Raw genomic sequence first — 26,364 nt, 5'->3', positions numbered from 1 at the left:
TCTATATAGCGGGTAAAAAGAGATAGATGGGAGCATATTTGTGGAATTATCAGAGTTGGTTAATTAGCATATTTTCTTCTCTAGTCCATTATTAAGCTTTTTCAGAAAAGAAACACTACCTGTCATATCACATCTATTGTGATTTATCTCAATTTCAGGAATGTTCAGATATTAAAAAGATCTACCGTAGAAATGAAATACGGTTTTATTTTTTACAGTGTCTGACTTTGTAACATTCATGTGTTTGTCTGTACTTAAAGTCACCTCAGCTGTTTGGGTTTAGTTTCATGTTTCGAGGGTTTTAATGCATATATTCAGTTACTCGGTAACATGATTTTCTTATTCCTGAATTCTTAAATTTGATTCATGTTTTCATTTATTCAGGAGTTCACAAGGGTGATACACTCCTTTAGTTTTGCATGTTTGAAAATGTGTTTTCTGTTGCTTTTGTATATAAACAGCTTCACTAGATACAAATTTCTTATGCAGCAGTAGTTTCTCCACCACTTTGTAGACCTTACTTCCCTGTCTTCTAGCATTGAATGTTACAGCAGGTGAAGTAGAAGGCCAGCCCCTTGTAGGAAACTTTTTTTTTTTCCTTTGGATGCCCACACCGTCCTTTTCCTTGAAGTTCGTTAATTTCATTGTTGATTGTTTTATATCTTTTCTTAGGAACATATTAAGATCTTTCTTAACTTAAGGGAAATTTTCTTCTATTATGTCTTTGAATATTTTTTCTGTTCCATTTGTTCCATTTTTCTTCAGGAACATCAATCATGGGTATGTGGAATCTTCTTTGTCAGTCTTACATGTCTGTCACCTTTTCTCTGATTATTTTTATCTTTCTTTTCAGTTTTGTTTTGATTTTCTCAAACCTGTCCTCATGTCACTGTATGCAGTACTGCCCTACATGTTGTTGCTTCTAATGTGATTTTTCTTCATTAGTGGCTTTACTGTTTTCTTCATTTTCTTCTCTAGGCTCTGCTACCTCATCTGTTGTCTCATAATTTTTTTAACCTCTACTATCTCTTTAGTTTATTTGAGGGTACAGTAAAGGATATGCTGAAAGTGAACTCTTCCACTTCTTGTTACAATTTTTCTTTCTTTTCTTTCAATGTCAGGGTATAAAGGTCAGATACCAAGTACAGGCTTTCTTCTTTTAATATATTCAGTTTTCTCTGGGCTGCTGTTTGCTAAAAGTGATCTGCAGCAACTAGAAAGTTTATTTCTAGGTTTTCATTTTGTTTTTGTTTTTGCGTCTGAACCCATTATCACAGATCTGTCAGTCCTTTCCCCTGGGGGCCTGTTTTAACCTGAGCCTTGTCACAGTGTGAAGTCACTTGGTTCAACTACTACTTTGGGACTGGATTTAGTTTTGTGAATTGGTGTTTATCATTTCTTAGTTGATTTTGTTTAGGAAAAGATTCTCGTCTCTACCAGTCAGGCAGTTTCTGAGATGGTATTTTAAAGCTTTAGAAAAACTTTTGTGAATGGGCTTCCAGGCCAGATTTAGCCTGCCTAATAATGGATCCCATTGTGATTTTAAATTTTTTCCCATTATTTGACAGCATTAAAGAAAATCACTAGATTATGCTTAAGAATGAAGATTTCTGGCTTCTCTTTTTTTTTTTTTTATTAAAGATTTTATTTATTTGTCAGAAAGAGAGAGGGAGCGAGAGCGAGCACAGGCAGACAGAATGGCAGGCAGAGACAGAGGGAGAAGCAGGCTCCCTGCTGAGAAAGGAGCCCGATGCGGGACTCGATCCCAGGACGCTGGGATCATGACCTGAGCTGAAGGCAGCTGCTTAACCAACTGAGCCACTCAGGCGTCCCTCTGGCTTCTCTTTAAAAACCCTAGACCCACGTTCCCACCTTCTCACATGGCATCAGTTGGCTGAATCTGCATAGCTGATTCAGCCCTGTGGGATAGGTACACTTTTTCACTCTGCACACCACGGCACTGTCATCTAAGGGTAGTGATTATCTGCCTAGAAAGAATTTTTCCTTAATGGGGGGGATTGTGGCTAAGTAGAGAATGCGAAGCCCATACAGAGAAAGAAGCCATGTGTACTGATCACTATAAGCATTTGAGCTTGGAACCCTGTTTAGAAGAAATTACTATTGAAAGTCTTGCAGATTGGGTTTATTTTGTGATATAAATTATTAATCTTTTATCTAGTTAGATTTCATTATTAGACTTTGCTAAATAAGGGGAAGTAGGTGGTGATACGTTACAGAATGCTTATCACATTTAAAGATGCCATGTTTTTAGTTTTAGTTCCATTTGTAATTTGTTGGCAATAAAACTAAAACTGTTGCATAGCAGCAGTACTGGATATGTCAGTATCAGCAGCAGATACTTAACTAAAACCGATCTAGGTAGATCCTAGAATGCCTAGGAGTTAAGGATACAAAAATGTATATGAACACATGGCTTTTGCTTTTGAGGAGCTTTTAGTCTAGTTGATGGGCAGGTCATGTACAGGAAAATGAATAATATTGTGATTGTTATCACAGTACCACAAAGCGTTCAGTGATTGATACAAACAAATATGATGAAAGTGGGATGAGTCTCAGTTGGACTGAAAGCAAGTGGGACCTACCGAGGCCGAGTTGACACTGAGGAGACATACCCAAACAAAAGTGTGGCAGAGAAAATAAGCCCGTTACCTGTGAGTAGCACCAAGCTTGTAGTTGGGCATCATAGGAACTGCAGGTAACTGAGTAGAGGGCCAGATCTTAGAAGGACTTAACAGGAGGGCTAAGGAATTGGTCAGCAGAGTTATGAAAGGCTGTTGAGCAGAGAGATGATGTGTGTATGGGTGTATCTAAGATTTGTTTTTAAATTCATGTGTGTATGAATGCTAAAAAATAATACTATTTTCTTTTAGAGAATGGTTTTTCTTGCTTTCACATGAAGTTTTGAACCCCATGTATTGCTTATTTGAGTATGCTGGCAAGAACAACTATTGTCTTCAAATAAATCCAGCATCAACCATTAACCCAGACCATCTTTCATACTTCTGTTTTATTGGTCGCTTTATTGCGATGGTAAGTTCTTATTTTCTTCTATTTATTTATTCATTTATTTATTTAAAACTTATTTCAGAAGTATTTTGGAGAAAACTTAATGATCCATGTTATCCTTGGTTATGTGTATTCACACATTTTGTTACCAAGGAAGTTTGCCTAGAAAGGAGAGTACTGTATTTTTGGAGTACCTGTATGAAATCAAGATTATGAATATAAGGATTATCAATGTAGCCACTTAGTCTTTAAAAGTCCTTTCATGGGGCGCCTGGGTGGCTCAGTGGTTAAATCCTCTGCCTTCGGCTCAGGTCATGATCTCAGGGTCCTGGGATCAAGTCCCGCATCGGGCTCTCTGCTCAGCGGGGAACCTGCTTCCTCCTCTCTCTCTGCCTGCCTCTCTGCCTACTTGTGATCGCTGCCTGTCAAATAAATAAATAAAATCTTTGGGGGGGAAAAAGAGACTTTTAAAAAATAATTAAAAAGTCCTTTCATTTTATAAATTAAAGTTTAATTACGGTGTGACTACTTCTGAATAAAAAGAAAATCTGAGTTGTATTAAAAATTGCACTTGACTGATGTTTTGGGAGTTCTTAGAGCTTTGCAGAAACTCTTGGGGGACTCTTGTCTTTTCAGAAATGTTGTATTTATTTGTACTTTCTGTCTATTCACTTAGCAAATATTTATTAAGCATCGACTATGGTATCATTGTATGACAGAGATGAGACCATGATAAAAAGACACATTCCCTGCTCTCAGGGATCTAAATTCTATCAGAGGGAGACAGAATAACACACAAGTATGTGCAGAGGGAGAAGGAATGTTGCTTTTTTATATGGCCTGATTAGAGGTGGACTCTTGCGGGGGGGTAACACATGAACAGAAACGTGAAAGGAAGGGATTGAATGATGCATATATCTTGGAGAGTAACATTCTAGACATAAAGGAACAGGAAGAAAAAAAAGGTTCCAATGTGGAATTATATATTTCTTTTTGTTTTTTTAAAAGACTTTATTTATTTATTTGACAGCACAGGTAGGCAGAGTGGCAGGCAGAGGGAGAGGGAGAAGGAGGGTCTCTGCTGAGCAGGGAGCCTGATGTGGGACTTGATCCCAGGACTCTGGGATCATGACCTAAGCTGAAGGCAGCCGCTTAATGACTGAGAATTATATTTTTGATTGAAAAATGGCATGTGTGGAGCAGAGTATATGAGAGAGAATTTGGTGGGAGATGGGGTTGAAAGATACTGTGTGAGACTTCTGGAAATTCACAAAAGGGTTTTGAGCAGGGAATGTCATGAGAATAAAATATTTACATGCAGATAATGATAAGTGAGAAGAAAGAATTTGATGAAGTCAAAGGGATAGGGAATATGGGAGCAGTGACAATGAGTAGGAGAGATGAAGAGATCTGTGCACACATAGAAATATGCGATAATAGAGTGTATAGATTCAGATGCTAGTAGTGAGTAGATGTGGTGGAACACAAAAATTCTCTTCTGGTGGCTTCTGTTTCCTCAGTGATACAGAAAGCAAGATCATTAGCTCAGAGTGAGGAGTAGGGAAAAGTATTTGAGGAATAATAGTCCCCTGGGAGAGAGGGTACAGTGGGGAAGTACAGTTAATCAGGCAGCACAAAGTTCTGCTGGAGGTTGTTGGTCATGAACTAGTCAGCATGGTTGTGTTTGCATTTCTAGCATGTTCCAATACCCAGGCATAGGCATGCAGTAGGTTAAGGGTTGTGTTTACCTGGGCTTTGGGTTTTGCCAGAATTTCTTTGAGGAGAGGCTGGGTTTGAAGGTGTACACTGGAGTAGTTTTAGTGATTTGATGATGGAATCGAAACTGAAGGAGATAATAACTTTGTTGAGAAGCTGAGAGATAGTGATAAGGTTGCATGTATTGTTTAGATCTAAGGGGGATCAGAAATTACAAATATCACTACAAAAGGCAGTAAGCTAGGAAATTAGGTGATGGTTAAAATTGAGTTTGTGAAAGAATGCTGTTATTGCTAGTAACAGTATCTGATGTTAAAAATGTTTAGCTAAGAGGACTAAGGTTACTGAAAGGACTAAAAAGGGTATTAATAGCAAATCATCATTGTAGATATTGAAATGTCTAAAATTATGATGGTGGTGTAGAAGAACACAGCATTGAGGGCATAATAAGGAGAAACTCAGAGATCTAGGGTTGATGGCAGCAAAGTGGGTGCAGGGAAGTGGCCATGAGCCACTCAAGGAAGTATGAAGCTATGAACTTTAAGATGGGCAGATTTGGGGAGAAGGAATGAGTAATGAGCAACACCTGCCCTACTTCCAGGCCTGTTGACATGAGGGGGATGGGAAAGAAACAGCACCCCTGTGGGAGAACTTGGGATGGAAGCAAAGTCTTCAGAAAAATGCTAGGTGTTTGTTAAATCAAGATGCTAAAGTATCTTCAGGGAAGGAGTGTGGGGGGGATTTTGTTAATGATGGATCACGAGCTTTAGAAGGCAAGCATAAGAGATGGTTTTGGGAGTTAGGGAGGTGTGAGAAATGGAATTGGATATTGAGATGGATGGGCAGTTGGTGGTGAGAGTCGGGGTGTGAGGAGGAGGTCTGGTGCTTTTTGTGTTGGCTGTTGAGAGCAGGAGGAAGGCAAATGGGGTCGGTTTTGCCAGGTGCATGCACAGGAGCCCTGAGGCTCCATCTGTATTTCTGCATCCATTTAGGCCAATTTAATTTATAAAACATAATAGAAAGAGTGGGGTTTTGGTACTGTTCTTTTACCATTCTCGTTGACAGTTATTGATAGGACATGATAGAGTTAAGTGTTTGAAGTCCTGTAACTGTAATTTGTGTTTCATACTTAGCATTTTGCATAATATTTTGGTTTTCATGATTTATCCTGGTTACTTTTATTAAGTGCTTATTTTGGCTTGTGAAGCCTCATGATTTCTGTTATTGTGCTCTGAATAAGAAAAATACTGTTTTATAAATTTTTAAGCAAAATTTTTTATTTCTCTTGGCAGGCACTTTTTCATGGGAAGTTTATTGATACTGGTTTCTCTTTACCATTCTACAAGCGTATGCTAAGTAAAAAACTGACTATTAAGGATTTGGAATCTATTGATACTGAATTTTACAACTCCCTTATCTGGATAAGGTTTGAAGATTTTTTATCTTTCAATAAAGACATTTTCTTGGAGCCAATTTAGATACCATGTTAATTAGTTGATATACATTTGTATCACCCAGAGATAACAACATTGAAGAATGTGGCTTAGAAATGTACTTTTCTGTTGACATGGAAATTTTGGGAAAGGTTACTTCGCATGACCTGAAGTTAGGAGGTTCCAATATCCTGGTGACTGAGGAGAACAAAGATGAATATATCGGGTAAGGTGATACATCTGATTGACCTTAATCTCTAGAGCTTCTGGAGTATGTTAGAACTAACTCCTCTGTCTGTGCCTTTAATTTGACCCCATATTCACTCCTCTGGGAAGCTGTTGCACATCCATTCCTCCTTCCATTTATCCTTTTTTGTCACTTGCTCTCTACTCTGACAGGACTCAAAAATTCAAACGTACTAAAATAACTTCTTTGCCTTATTTAAGTTCTTCTCGACAGTTTCAGTGTTCTTGAAATAAGACACTTTCTCACTTCTGCTTGCTCTAAGCATTCTAACCTTTGTCCAGATCAAAATTTATGGAACTTTAGGGCTAAAAAGGGCTTTGCAAAGACTGTGCAGTTTCTTTATTTCTAAATGAAGCACCCAGGGTGCTCTGTCAGGTAGTAGCGAAGCCCATTCCTCAGCCAGCCTGTGCCCAGCAGGCTGATGCTCAGTTCCTCTTCCAGCTCACTTTTCCTCTTTAACCTAGTCTTTTCACAGTACCTGCCACAGCCTCTGTCTTGAAACTCTCTGTTCCCTTGAATTCCATGATTGTGCACCATATGGATTTTCTTCACATACTCTGTAATGATGGTTATCTAAATCTCCATTTCCTAAACATGCTCTAATATAAGAGTGACCAAAAACTAACCACAACCAAGATGGGATGATCAGAATGGTTTCTGGAAGGCTTATTCTGGTATCTTTGTGGAGGACAAACTGGGAGGGATAAATGAATGAATGGAAGGAAGTACTCAGAGATCAGAACACAGAGGCTCTTTCATTCTCCTAGAAATTGAGTATCCTAGGCCTGAAACAAGACACTGTAGAGATGAAAGTGAGGGAATTGAGGATATTACAGACATAAAATAGTTCAGATTCCATAACCAGTTACATGTAGTGGGGAAAATACCAGCAAATGATGTATTTAGGGTTTCTGGATTGGTTAATAGTTGGCATGTTTTAGCAGGATATCCAAGGAGAGAGGACTTTAATATCTGAGGAGGAAAGCAGGATTTGGGAATTTAAGAATTATTGGCTTTTCTATGATAGTTAAAACTTAGGTAATTGAGGATGGCATCTTCAAGTAGTAAATAGTGAGAAAAGAAGGCAGAGATCTCAGTGATAAACATTTCTGGAATAGTGAAACCAGTAAAGAAAACAAAGGAGTAGCCTTTACTGACTTAGATCAGATCCATCTGAGTTAGATCAGATCAGGAATGGTGATACTGACCAGGGAAGAACTACATGAGACTTGGGAATGCTGATGCCCAGTGTGCAGGAAGTTCACATGCAGTAGGAATAATTTTGAAGAGGGCATCTCGACAATTTAGAGCTCTTTGGTGACATTTATGAAGAAAGTTGTTTTGTTTTTCCCCCTGGGAAAGATGTTGAAAGTCCCGGACCATTACAGTGGTTTAAAATTTGGGTGAACAGGAGGTTGTAAGTGGAGGCAGTGACATATAGAGTACTCTCTTAATTGGAGTGGTGGTAAAGAGAGGAAGAGAATAATTAAAAAGAAATACTGGGTTGAAGGAAGGGTTTTGGAAAATAATAGTCTGAGCACCCATGTGGGTAAATGGGAAGAGGGCAGGACCGTAGAGTTGAGGGCATGGGCAAAAGAGGACGAGTACTTGATGAACAACAGTTGTGGAGGCGGCAAGGATGAAAGGTTTGCCTTAATAGAGAAGATGATCCAAGAAGCAGAGGAATGTGGATAAGTTGCCTTTCTTTTATCTGCTGGTATCGCTGGCTTCTCCTCATCAGTAGCCTGTGCTGTTCCTCTCAGGGACCTCCAGACCCATTTACTATCAGTGAGAGGCCTCTTGGGGAGGTTCTGCATTGCCATACAGATTCTCTTCCTTCTTGCTTCCTTACATTTCCCTCCTCGACCTCTGCTTTTTATGTCTCCTCAGAATGTTTTATTTTCATCTTCTTTTTTCTGTTCTCTTAGTAGGAAATCTTCATGTTTTCTCTAATAAAATGAGCATGTAGAGAACCAGTTCTCCAGCTTCAAACCTTCTCAAGTCTTCTTGGTGATGGAATGAGAACCTGTTGAATGACTGTAGCCTTTCCCTTACTGTGTCAGCACACACTATTTGGGATTATTTGTTTATACATGTACAGGAAATAAGTGCTCAAATGTGGCTGTTTCACTGACAAAAAACGTACTATTTTGAAGAGCATCCTTTTAAGCTGCTGATGTGCTGGAACTGATTTCCTCATGGGGAAGCATGTGTTAACTCTTAAAACTACTTACATATACAACATCAACATATATATGTATTGTTATATATATATATATATACACACACACACACACACACATATTTGGAAAGAGAGAAGGAATTTCAGAAGTACTTCGTGTTTCTATGCTTTCACCTCACATGACAAATTATTTTTAAATAACTTTTATTTTCAGTTTAATGACAGAGTGGCGTTTTTCTCGAGGAGTGCAGGAACAGACCAAAGCTTTCCTTGATGGTTTCAATGAAGTCGTCCCTCTTCAATGGCTGCAGTACTTTGATGAGAAAGAATTAGAGGTGAAGCTTTTTTATTATGCTATTTAGGAAATGTTACTAGGAGGATGAACTGTTTTTGTGCTTCTGCAGGAGGATGTCCACACATTTTTAAATTATGTGGCATAGTCTTGAATCCTCTTATTCATGCCAGTGTTCAGGGGGGATTGAAATCCTAGCATGGGGTGATGGTCTTAAGTTCTCTGAATCATAATGATGTCATAGGTACAAAAACACTAATCAGTGCCTATTGTTAGGGAGCCTGAAGAGTGTTATTTTATTAATAACTTGAGGAACTTACTGAAATTTTGGTTTTCTGAGGAGTTGCCCCAGAGATTGTTTCTTTAGGTCATAAGTTCTTAGTGGTCTTAATTGTGTTTAGACTTTTTAGAAGTATATCAGAAATTCTTTTCTGGGGGATTCTTTTCTGGGGGATGGGAGAGAGTAAAATACACATAACAGAATTTACCATTTTGAACATTTCTAAGTGTACAATTCCATAATACTAAGATTACTCACATTATTGTGCAGCCAGTCTCAAGGATTTTCATTTTGCAAAACTGCCACTCTATATCCATTAAGCAACTCCCCTTTTCTCTTTTCCTGGCCCCACCATTCTACTTACTGTGAGTTTGACTACTGTTGAGAATCTGTAAGTGATCTCGTGCAGTATTCATCTTACTGTGACTGGCTCATTTCACTTAATGTCATCATAGTTTATTCATGTAGCATGTGTAAGACTTTCTTTCCTTTTTAGGGCTGAGTAATATTCCATTATATGTATATACCACATTTTGTTTATCTACTCATCAGTCACTGGATATTAGGTTTGCATCTACCTTTTGGTTATTGTGAGTAATACTACTATGAACATGGATATTTTACATATCTCTTAAAGACTGTTCTCAGTTGTTTGGGGTATATACCCAGGAGTGGTATTGCTGGATCATAAAGTAATTCTGTATTTATTCTAGGAACTACCCCTGTTTCCCGTGGTGGCTATACCATATATTGCATTCCTACCAAAAGTGTGCAAAGATTCCAATTTTTGCACATCTTTGCCCACATTTGTTATTTTCTGCTTTGCTTTGTTACAGTAGCCAACCCTCATGGATGTAAGGTGATAACCCCATTGTGGTTTTGATTCATATTTCTCTAATGATTAGTTATGGTGAATTCTTTAAGTCTTCTTTTGCCTTATAGATTAGAACATAGGCAGGGCCATTAGGGTATTCCTTGGTATTCTCTGCCTCCTTTGGATGCAATATCTTAACTTTAGCCAACTTCAGTTCTCTGTTAAGAAACTTGTTTTGTTCATATACTCAAATGTGCATATGAAAAATTAGCATTACATATTATATACAGTAATACTATATAGAAACTAGCCTTCTGGAAACCAGCAAGTACATGAAAATCAGGACTCTGAGACTGGATGATAATGTAGACTCTATAAATCTGGTTAATGAACGTCTCTTTCTTTTAATAGCTTGACTGTAAGATTAGCAGAAACACATCAGAAGAATAAAATGGAAGATATTTTTTAGAGTACTATTCATCTTTTTTTAATCACAGAATTAAGAATCTGAAGAAAATAATTTTTGTCTTCAAAATGCATAAAATATTCCATACACCCATTAAAAGCTATTTTAGAGGCCTACCTAGTTAAAGAGCAACCATCATGGCCAGAGTCCAATATTAGAGCACAGATGAAACTAAGACAGTAGACGTAAAAGGATATTAATAGGCATATACTTTTATATAGCCTTTGGTAGAGTTTACAGTTGTCTCACACATAACCCTGTAAAATAGTTGGGCCATATGATAGTTTACTTTTACACATAAAGAAACTAAAGCTCTTGTAGATTACTGATCTGGCGTTAGCTCATAGTACAGAGCTGTGAGAAAATATGGGTGTTTTTGTTGTTTTGCTTTATGTTGATTGTTATTCCTAGTCTGTTGCTCTTTTACTTCCAGTCATCATCTTTCTTAATCATGAAAAATATCACAGTAATGGACATGCATATCATTATTCCAAATAATGGTTATCATAGTTCTGGCTCTTTATAAGTTAAAATCTGTTTAAACTGAGAAGATATAACAATCATTGTTTGTAAAAACTATCATCACACTAGGAATACTAGAAGATAACTTTCTCAGTTTGTTAAAGGGCATCAACAAAAAAAGATACACCCTGACAGCACTCTAATTGGTGACACTGTGAATATTTCATATTGAGGTTGGGAAGAAGGCAACCTAACCTCAACCTTGATATTCCCCATTGTACCAGATGGCGCAGACAGTGCAGTAAGACAATAGTAGAAATAAAAAGCATAGAGACTGGAAAGGAGTAAAAAGTGGCCTTTATTCATGGATGATAACATGATTGTCAACCTAGAAAATCGTAACGAACCTACCAAAAAAAAAACCCCAAAAAACAAACAAAACCACCTACTAGAAATAACAGTGAATTTAGCAAGAGTACAGAATAGAAGGCCAGTAATTTAAAAATCAAGTATATCTTCTGTGTACCAGCAACACTTGGAAATTGAAATCTTAAAGTTTTATGTAATAAAGTATCCAAAAAATAAACAAGTTTAAACAAGAGCATGCAAGAGCTACCTAAAAACACAAAACATTGCTCAGAAAAATTAAAGATGACTTTAATAATGAAGAAATACATCATGTTATGTACTATAAGACTCAATATTATGAAATGTCATTTCTCTCCAAATTGATCTGTATGTTTAGTGCAATCCCAGTCATCATCCTGGAAGAATTTTTTGTAATAATTGACAGGCTGATTCTAAAATTACAAGGAAATATGAAGGTGTTAGATAAGCTGATTTTTTTTTTTTTTTTTTTTTAATTTGTCAGAGAAAGGGCGCACACAGCGGGAGCAGCAGACAGAGAAGCAGGCTCCCTGTTGAGCATGGATTCTCAATGCAGCACTCAGTCCCAGAACCCTGGGATCATGATTTGAGTGGAAGGGAGACGCTTAACCAACTGAGCCACTCAGGCATTCCGCAATTAATTTTGAAAAAGGATAGACTTGGGGGTTTCACTATCTGAATTCAAAAATTGTTATTAAGCCATAGTATTTGAGATAATGTATTTTTGATACACAAATACATCAGTGGAACACGAAGAGAATCCAGAAACAGACCCACATACATATTTATCATATGTGGGTGTATGATTTTCAACACAAATGCTAATATTTTTTAGTGGAGAAAGAGAAAATCTTTTAAACAAATGCTTCTGGATCAACTAGCTGCCCATATATTGGAAAATTCACCTTGGCCCCCTATTTTAGCCCATGGAAGAAAGACTAATTCTTTCTAAAGATAGATTTATTTATTTATTTGACAGAGAGAGAGAGACACACACACACACACACACACACACTGAGAGAGGGAACACTAGCAGGAGAAGTGGGAGAGGGAGAAGCAGGCTTCCCGCTGAGCATGCAGCTCAGTTCAGGGTTCCATCCCAGGATCCCGGGATCATGACCTGAGTCAAAGGCAGATGCCTAACGACTGAGCCACCCAGTCGCCCCAGAAAGATTAATTTAAAACATAAATGTAAATATGAAAGCTGAAAAAAAAGGAGAAAAATCTTAGTATGGGCAGAAGTTTCTTGGGAAGAACACAAAACAGTTAGCCACACATTATATTACATATATTATTACATTAAATATTGAGAGGAATTAAGTATTAGATTTCATTACAAATTAGTTATTTCATATAATTTATTTTTATATATTTCATATATAATATGTATCATATATAATTATATTTTAGATTTAAATATTGTATATAAACATTTTGTAAATAATATATATTCATTATATTACTATATATTTCATATATATTATATATATTTATATATAAAACTTACAACTCAGTTAAAAGATAAAAATTTTCTGGACTGGTCAAAGACTCATTTCACAAAGGAAGCAATGATTGCAAGTAAACATATGAAACATACTCATTTGTTATCGGTGAAATGCGATTTAAAACTAAGTGAAATACCACTTGGGGAGGTCGGAAGTTTCATAATGCTAAACATATATATCAGCCTCTTATGCCCTAGAAGTTCTACTATTAGGTATTTACTCAAGTGAAATAAAACACATAGGGGCACCTGGATGGCTCAGTGGGTTAAACCTCTGCCTTCAGCTCAGGTCATGATCTCAGGGTCCTGGGATCGAGCCCCGCATCGGGCTCTCTGCTCAGTGGGGAGCCTGCTTCCTCCTTTCTCTATCTCTCGCTCTCTCTGCCTGCCTCTCCACCTACATGAGATTGAAATAAATAATATCTTAAAAAAAAAAGAAATAAAACACATATATTCATATGTATGTACATACATACACATACATATATACATACATATATTAGAGCCAAAGATGAAGATGGTGTTTTTGACTGCAAAAAGGGACCTAATGGGTACATTCTGCATCTTATATCTTGATTGTGGTGGTAGTTAAATAGGTGTATGTATCTGTCAAAATGCATCTAACTCTACTAAACACCTGCATATGTTACTGCATATAAATTGTAGCTCAAAGTTAATGAGAAAGGAAATAAGTATCAGATTGTCTCATTATGCTGAAAATAGCTTTCATTCCATATATAATACACTGGGCTTATTTGAAAATTTTACATAGACTATTTTATTCCCAAAGCCTGGAAAAATTAATTTTTAACTTTAAATAGAGAAGATAGTTGCTTACTGTGATCATTAGTTGTCGGGCACCTAGTTGCACATAATTAGGCATGTGCCTAGGCATTCATTAGAAAGTCAGAGTCATACAGTTATTCTCTTCACTAACTGTGTACTTGATCTGCTGCTGTGCTCATTTCCCAGGTTATGTTGTGTGGCATGCAGGAGGTTGATTTGGCAGATTGGCAGAGAAATACTGTGTATCGACATTATACAAGAAACAGCAAGCAAATCATTTGGTTTTGGCAGGTATTTGCTTTTATCTTTTTGAAACAAAGGGTTCAAAGAAAATGTTTTCTCATGAGACAGTGGTTTAAAAAACAGTTCATTTTTTAAATTGAAACTGCCTTTGGACAAGGTTTCTAGTCTCTGAATTATAAATCACAAGTTGAATATGTGAACCTTTGTTAAAGGAATTTCCATTGCTTATTTTGTTTTCTCAATTGGGAGAATGAATGACAGAATCTTCTTTAGTAGTTCAATGGTAATACTTGTAGGTATAGCATATTTTTTCTAATAATATCAAAGTAGTCTATAAATTCTAGTTAATTGTGGAAGTACAGGAGGAAGTACATGGACTCCAGTGTTGGTCTTAAACTTACCATTGGCCCTGAGATCAAGACTTGAGCTGAGATCGAAAGTGAGATGCTTAACCTTCTGAGTCACCCAGGCCTCCCTGTAGTATGTTTTTTTAAAGAGAAAGTCAATGCAGTTACTTGAAGGCGATAATACGCTAGTGAATTAGAATAATCTAGAGGATAATGCCCAAGAATTACTTCTTTTTTTCTTTCTCTCCCTTACTCCCTTTCTCTTTTGTTGGTATTTTAGCTTAAACTATAATAGGGTGGTCTCATCCAAGTTTTGCATACTAATCTTGAAGCACACTTTATTAGATTTTGCATTTTGTGTGTTAAAGAATTTTAAAATCTCTAGGCAGGGATGATACTCACAAAAATCTGCTAATTAAGACTCATTAGAGCAATTCAGTGACTGAACTTCAGGTTTATATATGCTAAACTTTCATTTTCAAGTGAAAACTAAGCCTGGGATTTTATTACTAGAGAAAGACTTTTCCAGAAGTGGAATCTTTTCGTAAGACACTTCTGCACATTTATCTTATAGATATACTTCAATGTATGCAAAATGTCACATACTAGATGGAGTACTTTTTGTACCATTAATGGTATACTAACAGACTTCAAATACCTAAATGTCCACCGGGAGAGGACTGAGTAAATAAATTATAATATACCTGTTCTATAATTCTGTACCTTATAATCATTCTTTCACTTTTTTTTAATGCAAATTAACAAAAATATTGGAGAATGAGACGTTTCTATACAATTTAAAGGGGAAAGGTGTGTATATAATGTGCCATATTCAAAGTATATGCTAGAATAGGTGACCCTTGAGGGTTTGAACTATGCCAGTGTACTTATATGTTGATTTTTTTTTTTTTTTTACAGCACAGTATTGTAAGTGTGTTTTCCTTAGGATTTTCTTAGTAAATTTTCCTCTAGCTTATTTTATTTTAAGAATATAGTATATATATATAAAAAAATGTGTTATTTATGTAATCAGCAAGGCTTCCAGTCAACAATAGGCCATTAATTAAAATTTGGGGAGTCAAAAGTTGTATGTGGGTTTTCCGAAGATTGTAGCTGCACCCGAGGTCAGCTCCTCTAATCCCTGCATTGTTCAAAGTCAGGTGAATACAGTATCTCTGAAAAGGTAGAGAAAAAACTGGCCACGAGGTGTGAAAGGTGCTCTTGATGCTGTTTACCTTTTACTACCTTTGAATTCTGCACTGTGTACTATGTGTGTCTGTTACCTGTTATAAATAAACAAGGAGTGACTGGCTGGCTCAGTGGGTAGAGCATGTGACTTTTGATCTCAAGGTCATGAATTTAAGCCCCACGCTGGGCATAGAGCTTGCAAAAAAAAAATAAGTGAATGAATAAAAAAGGAAAAAGTAGGAATAGATCCATTTTCAGGCCTCAAATACCTGAATTGCATCACATACAGAATGCATGCAGGTGTCAGGTGTCTACAGTTTTCCTTTCTAGGCTCTTTACTAGCTTCTCACTCCTTCGTGTTCCCTGACTTTCCCTTTGGACATCTGTATGTGAACCTGAGGAGCTTGAGCTTAGCGTCATGTAAATCCAAGTGAATAGTTGTGTTTTCCAGGTTGGGTTTGTTTGAGGAGAAGGGTTGGTTTATGTCAGATGTGGTAACAAGCTTTGTTTCTTATGTCTGGATGCAGTGTGTACCTCAGCACAGTTCTATACAGAAATGTTTTTGATCATCATTAGCAATTGTTGTCTTATCCTTAAATTATATTTTACTTTTTGTAATTTTTATTTTTTAAGATACATTTCTACTCTCAGACTGGCCCGTAAACTCACTTGCCTTCTATTACAAGATACTCAGACAAATTCAAATCTATATTCCACTACATTATACATTTAGGTCACTCTTTGAAAAGATAGTAAATTACCAAGTATTTTAACAAGACGCATCGTTTAAGTTTCCAAGTACAAAGAATCCAGAGAATTGAGGAAATAGCATTTGGTGGGAGAAAAGGCCACAGACCATTGAGAATGGCAGTTGGGGTAGTGTTCGTTTTTGGTAACGTATCGGAGAGGAGGGTAGTTGACTCAGGTCAGGATTAATGGGTTAGAGCTCGATGAGACTGGGGTTCACATGTTCTCCCACTTACTAGTAGTTTGAGAAAGACAAAGTTTTATCTCTTGAGGCCTCTGTTAGCTTATTTTTATACAGTAGGGATGCTAATGATCTATCTCCAAATATTACTGGAAGTGCTGAACACACAAAAAGCATAGGTACAGAGCTGGGCAGGAGCCCCAAATAATGGTAAGCTATAATACGATGGCTGATCAACATCTGTTACCTTTTAGTGGTATGACCTTTTGAACCTCCCATTTTCCTCTCCATAAGATGAATGTAAAACTAATAGTAGTGGACAACCAGTGCTATACTTGTGAGGATTAACTCAAGATTCATAGTGTACTTAACATATACCTAACCTTAATAAATTCTCAAAGAAATTTAAGACTAATTTAAATGTCTACTATTTTAAGTACTAGAAATAATTTAGCATTTATATTAAAGTAAGTTTGATTTTGTTACACAGTTTGTGAAGGAGACAGACAATGAAGTAAGGATGCGACTATTACAGTTTGTCACTGGAACCTGCCGTTTACCTCTAGGAGGATTTGCTGAGCTCATGGGTAAATGCAGTTTTATTGCAGTTTCTCTGTAGATAATTTTGTGATAATAATGGCTTTAGACACACAATAGACTTGAAGTTAAGGATATGCATCTCAGCTTTCTATAGAGTATCTACCAGAAGAAAGACTACTTAATGGTTAATATCAACTACATTTATAAGACAAAAATGGATGCTGCTTACCTAGTCTGGTTGGCCATTGCTTTGCTCCTTAGGGTGATTGTGAAGGGAGCAAAATTCTTTAGAGCTACTTCTCTTTCCTCTGATTTCTTATTGCTGGATTTCTGCAGCATTAAGAAGCTTCTCTAGACAGAAGTGATTTACATTGTATTCTGTATTAGTCATAGGATTATGTGACATACTGTGTTATATGCTTGTTGTCAAAACCAAAAACTTTAAAGAACCAGATAAATTTTGTCTTATTTTCCTGGTTTAGGAAGTAATGGGCCTCAAAAATTTTGCATTGAAAAAGTTGGCAAAGACACCTGGTTACCAAGAAGCCACACATGGTAAGTTCATGAATCCTAAATAGGAAGGCAAAGGCCACAGAAACTTTTTTTTTTTTTTTTTAATGTAAGACCCAGTTTAAGTTACTACTCATTAAAGTAGCTAGAATTTCAGTTTTTAGAATAGACTAATATGGGATTCTTTAACTTCGGAATGATTTCTACTTGGTTACTATAGTAAGATAAGTATCCATTGATGAAACAAGTATTCAGAATAACTACTGTGTATAAAATAAGACTGAATAAAGTGCCTTTTATGAAGTCTGTACTCCACTGGGGGAAGGGAACACAGATGACAAGTCAACTATTTGAATACTAAGAAGGTCCTTCAAAGGAAATAAAAAGAACTAGAGGGAACCTCCTAGATTGGGTGGTCAGGGAGAGTTCTCAGGAAGGATAATGCTTGAGTCTGATAAATAACTTGCTGCAGGAATAAACAGGAAAAGTGCATTCCAAAGACCTTGGAGTAAGAAATCATTTTTCAAGGAAATGAAAGATGACTGGTTGAATGCCAGTCAATGAGGGGAGGTAGGGATAAAAAGAATTCAGAAGCGTAGGCAGCGGTTAAATTATGTAGGCTTTATGGGCTATTATAAGGAACTTACATTTCACTCCAGGGGCAATTAGAAGCCTTTGAAGAGGCTTAAATAGCAATTAATGAGATTAAGGAAAAATCACTCTGGCAACAGAGGAGGGAGGAATTAGATTCGAGACTGAAGGCAGGGAGAAAGGTTGACAGAATGGTTAGAGTCATCCAGGCAAAAGATGATGATAGCTTTAGGAGATAAATGGTTCTTTCAGGAGGTCAGAACTATTTTCATACTAAGCATTTACTTGCCTTTTTATTGTTTGACACTTGAACTTAACAGGTACAAAAGCAACAGTGGGTAAAAATGCTAGTGCCTCAGCAAAAATCAAGACAGTGGCACCAAAATGCTGTCTCTGTTCTTCAACACTGCACATTGCACACACTGCACACAAACTGCAGTTTAAAGCAAGGTGTTAGGGGGAGCCAGTTTCTTTCATGATTTTTCTTCTGAAGCAGTAAAAAAAACAACAACAATTAAATCTTGATGCTTGAGTATGTATCTTTTTAATGTACTGTAAGACAGAATGGGAAGCCTGCATAAAGCACTTCTACACATGAGAATTGTGGTTGTCTGGAGGGGAAAGATCTTAGCAGCTGAGTTGAAAGCTGAACCAGCTTGCTGTTTTGGTTGTTTTTTAAAGATTTTATTTATTTATTTATTTGACAGAGAGATAGCACAAGTAGGCAGAGCAGCAGGGAGAGGGAGAAGTAGGCTCTCCGCTGAACAGGGAGCCCTACTTGGGTCTTGATCGCAGGGCCTTGGTATCATGACCTGAGCCGAAGGCAGGTTCTTAACCAACTGAGGCACCCAGGTGCCCCCAGCTTGCTTTTTTAATGGAATGCTCTTTTTGCCAAAACTGTTTACTTGGCAGACATTTTCTTGAAAAGTAATGAAGTAATAAGCTTATCACTTCAAAGAAAACAACAGACAGCATTTGTTGGCAATTATGAAAGCTGAAGTTTTGGGTAAAAAATTAAAATTTGGGAAAACTTGGGGCGCCTGGGTGGCTCAGCGGGTTAAAGCCTCTGCCTTCAGCTCAGGTCGTGATCCCAGAGTCCTGGGATCGAGCCCCGCATCGGACTCTCTGCTCAGCGGGGAGCCTGCTTCCTCCTCTCTCTCTCTCTCTGCCTGCCTCTCTGCCTGCTTATGATCTCTGTCTGTCAAATAAATAAATAAAATCTTTAAAAAAAAATTGGGGGAAAACTCAAAGATATCAACCACCATGAGCTTGAAAGCTTCTCAAAACTCTTCTGATGAGATTGGTGGGATTTAACCAATTTTTAATTACATAATTAACTGTGTCAACATTTGGAAATACTTTATAACTTGGTGAACTGTTCTTTCCAAATGACTGGTGCATGAGTTTAAAAACTCACGCATGGGTAAAAGATGTATTCAGAGTATAAGATAAACCATTGGGTTTTATGGAAGTAGGTAGAAAAAGTTCTTTGGTAGGATTTCAGAACTCGATTATGTGTTACCTTGTCAAATTAATACAGTATCTAAGAATGACAGCCACAATTACCTGAAAAAAATTACTGGAGTACATCTTTATTTTCTAACTGCATATCTATGTGGGATAAAATTTCATATACAGTGCAACAAATGCACATGTAAAGTGTGAAAAGGGATCATAACAACAACAAAGAAAAATTGAGAACAGCCTAGATTAAACTGGTAAATCCAATAAGAGAAACTGTTGAGGCAGGGGCGAGGTCCTTAACCAAAGGAGATAGTTGTTCAAGAAAGATGAAAAGAATTGGGATGCTTAGTATAAGCTAAGGAATTGGACTTTGATAAATATCAAACAGGAACACTTATGTTGTTGTAATAGGAGAGGAAGAAAAGTTTGATGTAAATTATAGTTACCACTGTTGGTTTCTTTTTTCTCAAAGTGTAAGATGAGGTCACTGCTAAGAATGAAGAAAGAAAAACTTTTGAAGAGAAAGAAAGAGCTGTCAGATTTATTAGCAAAATACAACTAAAAATGCTGCACAACATTGGACTGCCTACTTGGAACTTTATAAAGTGACACCATCTGTCTAGTTGTAGGATTCTCCCCTCCAGTAACTTTCAGCTGTTAAGGTCCCAGGAGTGAAAAACTAGAAGGCTGAATTCATATGGTTTTAGGAGTTTTGATTAGTAAGGTCAAAAGACGGACAGACAGATTTAAAAGTATTTGCAAGGTACTGCTTATAAGGCGGGGCTGTGGATTAAGTACGAAGTAAGGATAGAAGAGTCTGAAGACAGGCTAGGACAGTGAGAAAGTAACGGGCGAGTAGGTTGCCATTTTAATTGAAGGAAGCTGTAAAGACAGAACAGAGTTTTTAATTAGACATTTCCTTTAATTAGAAATTTCCTTTACAAGGTTCAGGGTGTTATCTTGAAGTTAGTAACAAATAGAGGAGCAGGTCACTGAAGATGAGAACTGGAAGGCCATGCGTGGCTGTTGCATACCATCCAAGAGAATGAAAGGAGACATGAACCAGGTGCCAAAGCTTTCAGTGAATGAAAGGAATATGACCAAGAAGTTAACAGGGTAGCAAAAGGTTCAGAAAGAAGGTTGCATAGCTAGATTGTGCATGCCTCAGAGGAGAAAAGTTTTGTTGATTGGCTGCAGAAATGTTACGTTTCAGACTAGCTGGATTTTTAGTTAAGGCAAGAGAGGAGTTACTCAGACTGTAGAAAACTGCAAATCATAAAACAGAAGTTTAGAAGGATGGAATATCTGAGTGGAGGACAGGGAAGAGGTGGGAATTTCATTCAGATGGGTGGAATACTGTTGATGATCCAGAGACCCTCGAGTTTTTAGTAGTGACTAAGGTAAGCAGTGCTACAGTCTATGAGAAAAGTAGTCTTGATATTCTCAGATGGAGTTCTGCTGTCACCTCCAATGCTTTGCTGCTTATTGAGGTGGTTGACTTGCAGAGCAGTGGTTCCGTTAGACTATATACAGTGATACAGCAAACCAACAGGGTACTGTTTCCTTAATCCATTAATCCACTGGAAAGGTATTAGTGTCTTCCCTTTTTATAGACAAAGTAAAAATAGCAAATTTGACCCAAAGCTGGAACAAAAAGCTAAACTGAAACTTAAAACAGTATTCTGATAGCCACATAGTAAGTACTCAATAAAAGATGAATAGATTTTAGTCTGTCTCCATCCTGTCACTGATGTCTTAAAACAGAACCCTGTTTTGGATGTTTTCAAGTAATCTACTTTCTTATGTAGTTCAATTCAACATTTACTAAATGGATCAATGTTGGGAGAGTAGGGAAGACTGCCCCTCATGGGTTTTAGAACCTACTGTAAGAAACCAGTCAGTCATCATACAGAGTAAAGTAAGTGCCAAAATAGAAATAAAAAGAATTTATGGAAAGGATAATTCTTGGAAGGAAGTTCTAACATTTGGACTGATTCTTAGTGAGAAAAGGTATCCACATTATGAAAGAGCTGTAGAACATGTCATAAGACAGAAAAGTATGTGTTATGCTTGGAGAACATTAAGTAAGTGGTAGGGGGCTGTACCAAACAGCATGGCAGGCTTCCTTCCCCCATACCTTCAATCCATAGGAATTAGAAGCAGCAAAGCTTTATATATATATATTTTTTTTTAACAGGACACTGCATGAACTTGCATGTCATTCTGGTGCAGGGACCATGCTAACCTCTGTTGTTTTAGTGTATGTGCTGCCAAAGAGAGCACAGCAAAGGTTTTTTTTTAAACTGCCATGTCTTTTGAAGAAAGTATTTCTGGCCATGCTATAAGGCTAGAGATTCAGTAGAAAGAAGGAGTTTGACCAGGCTTTATGTGATGAAAGAATGACAGAATTTGACAAGGCTTTATGTGAAAGATGTAAGAACTAGAAAGTGACAGATTCTTAGCCTAGAACTCTACTGAAAGATATTTTGTTGACCTCTGCTATCATTGTACCTGGAAGCATGAAATGGGGGAAGGGGAGAAAGTACATGGTCTGCTTAATTGCTACCATTTAATTTTCTCATACAAAGAGAATAAAGTGGTCTGAGAAGAACACCATTTTATTTGGCTGCCTTGTTTCAAAAGGCTCTCATCAGGTGTTCTGTCTCTTACAGAGGAGTTGGGGCTGATGGGGTGGTAGGAGGGAACCTGGATAACCTAAAACTTTCTATATGAGAAAATGAAAATAGAGAAAGATTGTAACTACACTAGAGCTATTTCACTGGACACTTAAGAGTGGGAATTGAGGGGTGCCTGGGTGGCTCAGTGGCTTAAGCCGCTGCCTTCGGCTCAGGTCATGATCTCAGGGTCCTGGGATCGAGTCCCGCATCGGGCTCTCTGTTTGGCAGGGAGCCTGCTTCCCTCTCTCTCTCTGCCTGCCTCTCCATCTACTTGTGATTTCTCTCTGTCAAATAAATAAATAAAATCTGAAAAAAAAAAAAAAAAAAAAAAGAGTGGGAATTGAACCCCCTACCCCCACCCCGTCAACCCAAATCCAGTTGAACTCAGCACAGGGAATTCTTTGAGTCTAGCAGGACTGAAAAGACCAAAGTTTATATTTATTGGCACTCTATTACTACACTAGCTCCCAGAAAAATAACTAATAGATTCTTAATAACTGGTAAGTGAATGAAAGAGAAGTTAGGGGGACTTGTGAATTTGTAATTCCAGTGTTCTCTGGGAATTGTTAAAATATTTTTGAGTACATCTTCATTTTAGTAGCTTGCCATAAGAAATCTGTATATGTTAATATTAAATAATATAGTAGTATATTTTTAGAATACTTCCAGCAAAATTTTTGTATCTTCCTCTATCCATTTAGTTTTTCAAATGTGCTTTAAGAAATAATTGTATGAGAAATCTTTCTTGAGTTTGTTTTATTGAAAACACATCTGTTTTTGTTTTTGTTCAGTTTTAATCGCTTGGATCTACCACCATATAAGAGTTATGAACAACTAAAGGAAAAACTTCTTTTTGCAATAGAAGAGACAGAGGGATTTGGACAAGAATGAATGTGGCTTCTTGTCTTGGAGGAGCTCTTGCATTTAAATACCCCAGCCAAGAAAAATTGCACAGATAGTGTATATATAAGCTGTTCATTCTGTACAGTGAATTTTCTGAACCTCTCAAAGTATAAATGTTTTCCGTTCTTCCACAGAAATATGCAAAACAGTTCATCCTTTTCTACTTTATTTATTGTTCCCTTGAAGTGACTGACCAGGAAAAAGATCATCCTTAAATTCTGAAGCAAGCAAGAGACTTTATTAAAAATAAGTATATATCTATATAAGCATATAAGATAGTGGCTCTAGTTTTATAGAGCTCTGAGTATATTAAACATGACAGCCGTTCATTCAAAAAATAATCTGGATTTGCTTTACCTTGTTTCTAGTATCCAGAGGAAAAAGTACAAATTGCTTCATGATCTTCTCCCTTATATAACACCTTTTGAGGGTGTTTAGTTGCATGGCTGTTCAGGAAGGTATTAAGGGCTTAGGCCAAATCTTACTTTGAGTATGTTAAAAAATGCTGCTGGCTTTTCTGAAGACAGGCATTTGAACCTGTCAGCTCATTTTAAATAAATACAATAGTTGAAAATTTTCCCTCTTTGCTACATCACTAATACAGTCAAAGTAATGAATGAAACCATAATGTACATGTAAGTGATACACTATATCTGATGCCATTTAGTTTATTCTAGAAATTGGAAAGAATTCATTAAGCAGCAAAGAGATTTGTTTACATGTTACTTTGGGATGCTAGGTATTTGTGGAGTTAAAAAGAATCAGGTACTTAAGTACTTTTGTTTTTAAATCTGTGATGTTCTTTAAATTTAACTCATATAAATTGATGCAGTTTGATACTTAGGAACATATAATAAGGTAATGTGAACATTTTTGCTTTTGTGTTCAGAGTTTTGGTTTTATAAAACCAGATGGACTGAAGAGTTGTATAAGCATTTGAACACGCAAATGAAAACTATTTTCTATTAGTGTTCATATATCCTCATTCCTCTTAAATTCATGAAAATTTTATGATCTGAATTATATAGGCATATTAAAGACTCTTTTGGTCCCCACCCCCCTTTTTACATAGATCATTATTTTTGTCCTAATAACTTTTTAATTTTTCATTATCAAGGGCATTTGCTGAACTACAAAGATGTATAACAAATTAAAATCTGATGTGAATGATATTAATGCTATTTTAGCAAACTGGGCTTCCTTATTAACAAAAATTGCAATTTCCATTTGTATCATTTCAATATGCAGTGTAAATTTCAGGAAGTTAGAAATTTTTTTATAACCACAAACTGACATCTTAAAATGTTATCTGTAATATATTTAACTGCTAAGTACATATGGAAAATACTAGTATACAATTTAATTTCCCTAAACAGTTTTTGTTTTGCCAAAATTTTATTTTTCTACATACTAGATCGTGTTCTGCACTTCTATTCAAAGTTCATAGTAAAGACGAAATAAAGGCAGTGATTCACTATGTTGAATAGATTCCTTTCCCAAATCCTCATCTGACACTGGGCTATCTTGAAGCATAAAGCATTAAAAACAAATACTAATGTATATGACATTATGTGATAGAGGATGACCAGTCTTCAAAGCAGCTACTTAAATTTTACCGTAGAAAGCACCACTGCTCAATGAATTTTGCATGACATGACAGAAGTTATTGATGAACATCATTCAGTGGAGGTGAGAATGTGAGAATACCATTTACCAGATTTAACTGAAGACAGGAGGTTTTCAGGGTGCTGGTCCCCCCCACACCCTCACTTCAGGTAAGAAATTACTGTACCAGTTGAGGCTACACAGAACTCACAGAGACCAAACCAGCTTTCTGAAGAAGGCTCTTTTGGAGAACTCGGAGCATTCCACCTTTCAAACTCCATAGAAAAGCAGGCCTATGGCAGGATTTTATTATATCTTAATTCATACACTCAAGGGGCGGGGAGAGAAAACCAAGCATGTGGGTTGCCTCTCTCCTTCTCTCTTTTCCCATCCTTGTCCTGTGCTGGGCTGGACAGGCTCACTATGCCTGAAATGAAGAAACAGGCAAAGAATGAGGCTCAGAAACAGATTCATATTGTTACTTCATTTCAGTGACACTCACCACCACCACCACCAAACTGAGCCCAGTGAATGGGTAAGAGGCACAACAGAATTTCTGATTCCATCAATCAGATTAGTTGTCTGTCTTCCTAGGAAAGGAGCTCTAAGTGGCAGTTAAAGCTCAAAGAGTTAATAAACCTTTTAACCTCACAGCCTTCAGTTAATCACCTGCCTCCTATTTTTTTTTTAGATGGCATGGTTATATGTCAAAATACTACTAGGCAGTACTATTTCTATTAAAAATGACCCTGACTGGTAAGTTCATCTGGACTGGAAAATCTACTTGATAATAAATCATACCTTTGGATTTGCCAGAGGAAATAACTGCATGTCCTTCTGAGGTCCCTGAGCTGTGACCTGTTCTTGGAGCTGTGTGAATGCTCTGTTACACAGACTGCTGCTATAAGCTCATCTTCTAAAATGTTAAAGGAGTCCTGACATTGACTTGCTGGTTCGGCTGTGGTTCCTATCTTAAGCCTTCTGAGTAAGACTAGTAGGGACTTTGAGTATTTGTTGAACCCTGGTGGATGATACTGCAGAAGTCAAAAATCATCTCATTTAAATCTGTAGATGAGAGAACAAAGGTTGTCTTGTAAATACTCCCAGTTTATTCTTAATCTTTTGAACTTAAAAGTCAAACTTAAGATAAATGGTCTCAAGGAAAAAGCCCAGACCATATCAGAGAAGCCTTCTACATTAAGGAGGCTCTTTTTTACTGACTTGTTTACTCCTCAAAGGATAAAACAGTTGACTATTCCCAGGGCAGTGCAGTGGGTCAGAACAAGGCATTCATTAAAAGTTCATGGCCCTTGGCAAAGTTATCCACCACTCATTCTATTTCTTCTTACTATTAAACTTAAGGTACAGTAATGCCCAGGTACACACAATCCAAAATAAGTTGTATGGTAAATACCACATGAAGTTTTATTAAAAAAAAAACCCTCAAATAACACAGAAGCAAAAATGAACAACTGAAAAAGTGGCATCTCCTTAATTCCAAATTTTCTCTCCCAAATCTCAACCAAGAAGAATACATTCAGATAACTGCATTTAAATATACTTACTCTTAACAGTATATACTTTATGTATTCTCTTTCATCCTCACAACTCCTAAGGTTTGGTGTGTTTTGCTTTTTCTTCATTGTAATGATGCTTATTTTATAGATAAGTGAGTCATTTTTACAAAATTCAGTTAGTTCACAGTCTCTGATTAAATTCTCAATTGGGAAAATTTTGCTATTAATGGAGAGCTTTCAGATTTTTTGTAGAG

At 36.8% G+C, this 26,364-nt stretch overlaps 1 protein-coding gene across 2 annotated transcripts in view; it reads left to right on the top strand.

The window, feature by feature from the left end:
• The window catches only part of WWP1 (WW domain containing E3 ubiquitin protein ligase 1), a 112,148-nt gene extending 87,683 nt beyond the window's left edge, over window positions 1-24,465 (top strand). For both annotated transcript variants that reach the window (XM_044245365.1, XM_044245364.1), the window contains exons 18-25: window positions 2,892-3,051; window positions 6,036-6,169; window positions 6,262-6,402; window positions 8,820-8,940; window positions 13,783-13,887; window positions 16,793-16,889; window positions 17,325-17,397; window positions 22,877-24,465. In XM_044245365.1, the coding sequence (XP_044101300.1) occupies window positions 2,892-3,051; window positions 6,036-6,169; window positions 6,262-6,402; window positions 8,820-8,940; window positions 13,783-13,887; window positions 16,793-16,889; window positions 17,325-17,397; window positions 22,877-22,976 (931 nt within the window). In that variant the 3' untranslated portion in view covers window positions 22,977-24,465. The remainder of the gene's footprint in view (window positions 1-2,891; window positions 3,052-6,035; window positions 6,170-6,261; window positions 6,403-8,819; window positions 8,941-13,782; window positions 13,888-16,792; window positions 16,890-17,324; window positions 17,398-22,876) is intronic.
• Window positions 24,466-26,364: the final 1,899 nt, after the last annotated feature.

Source organism: Neovison vison, chromosome 4 (assembly GCF_020171115.1).
Source record: "Neovison vison isolate M4711 chromosome 4, ASM_NN_V1, whole genome shotgun sequence".
In the NCBI taxonomy this organism is placed as follows: Eukaryota; Metazoa; Chordata; class Mammalia; order Carnivora; family Mustelidae; genus Neogale; species Neogale vison.
This window is presented reverse-complemented; position numbering and strand designations above follow the sequence as displayed.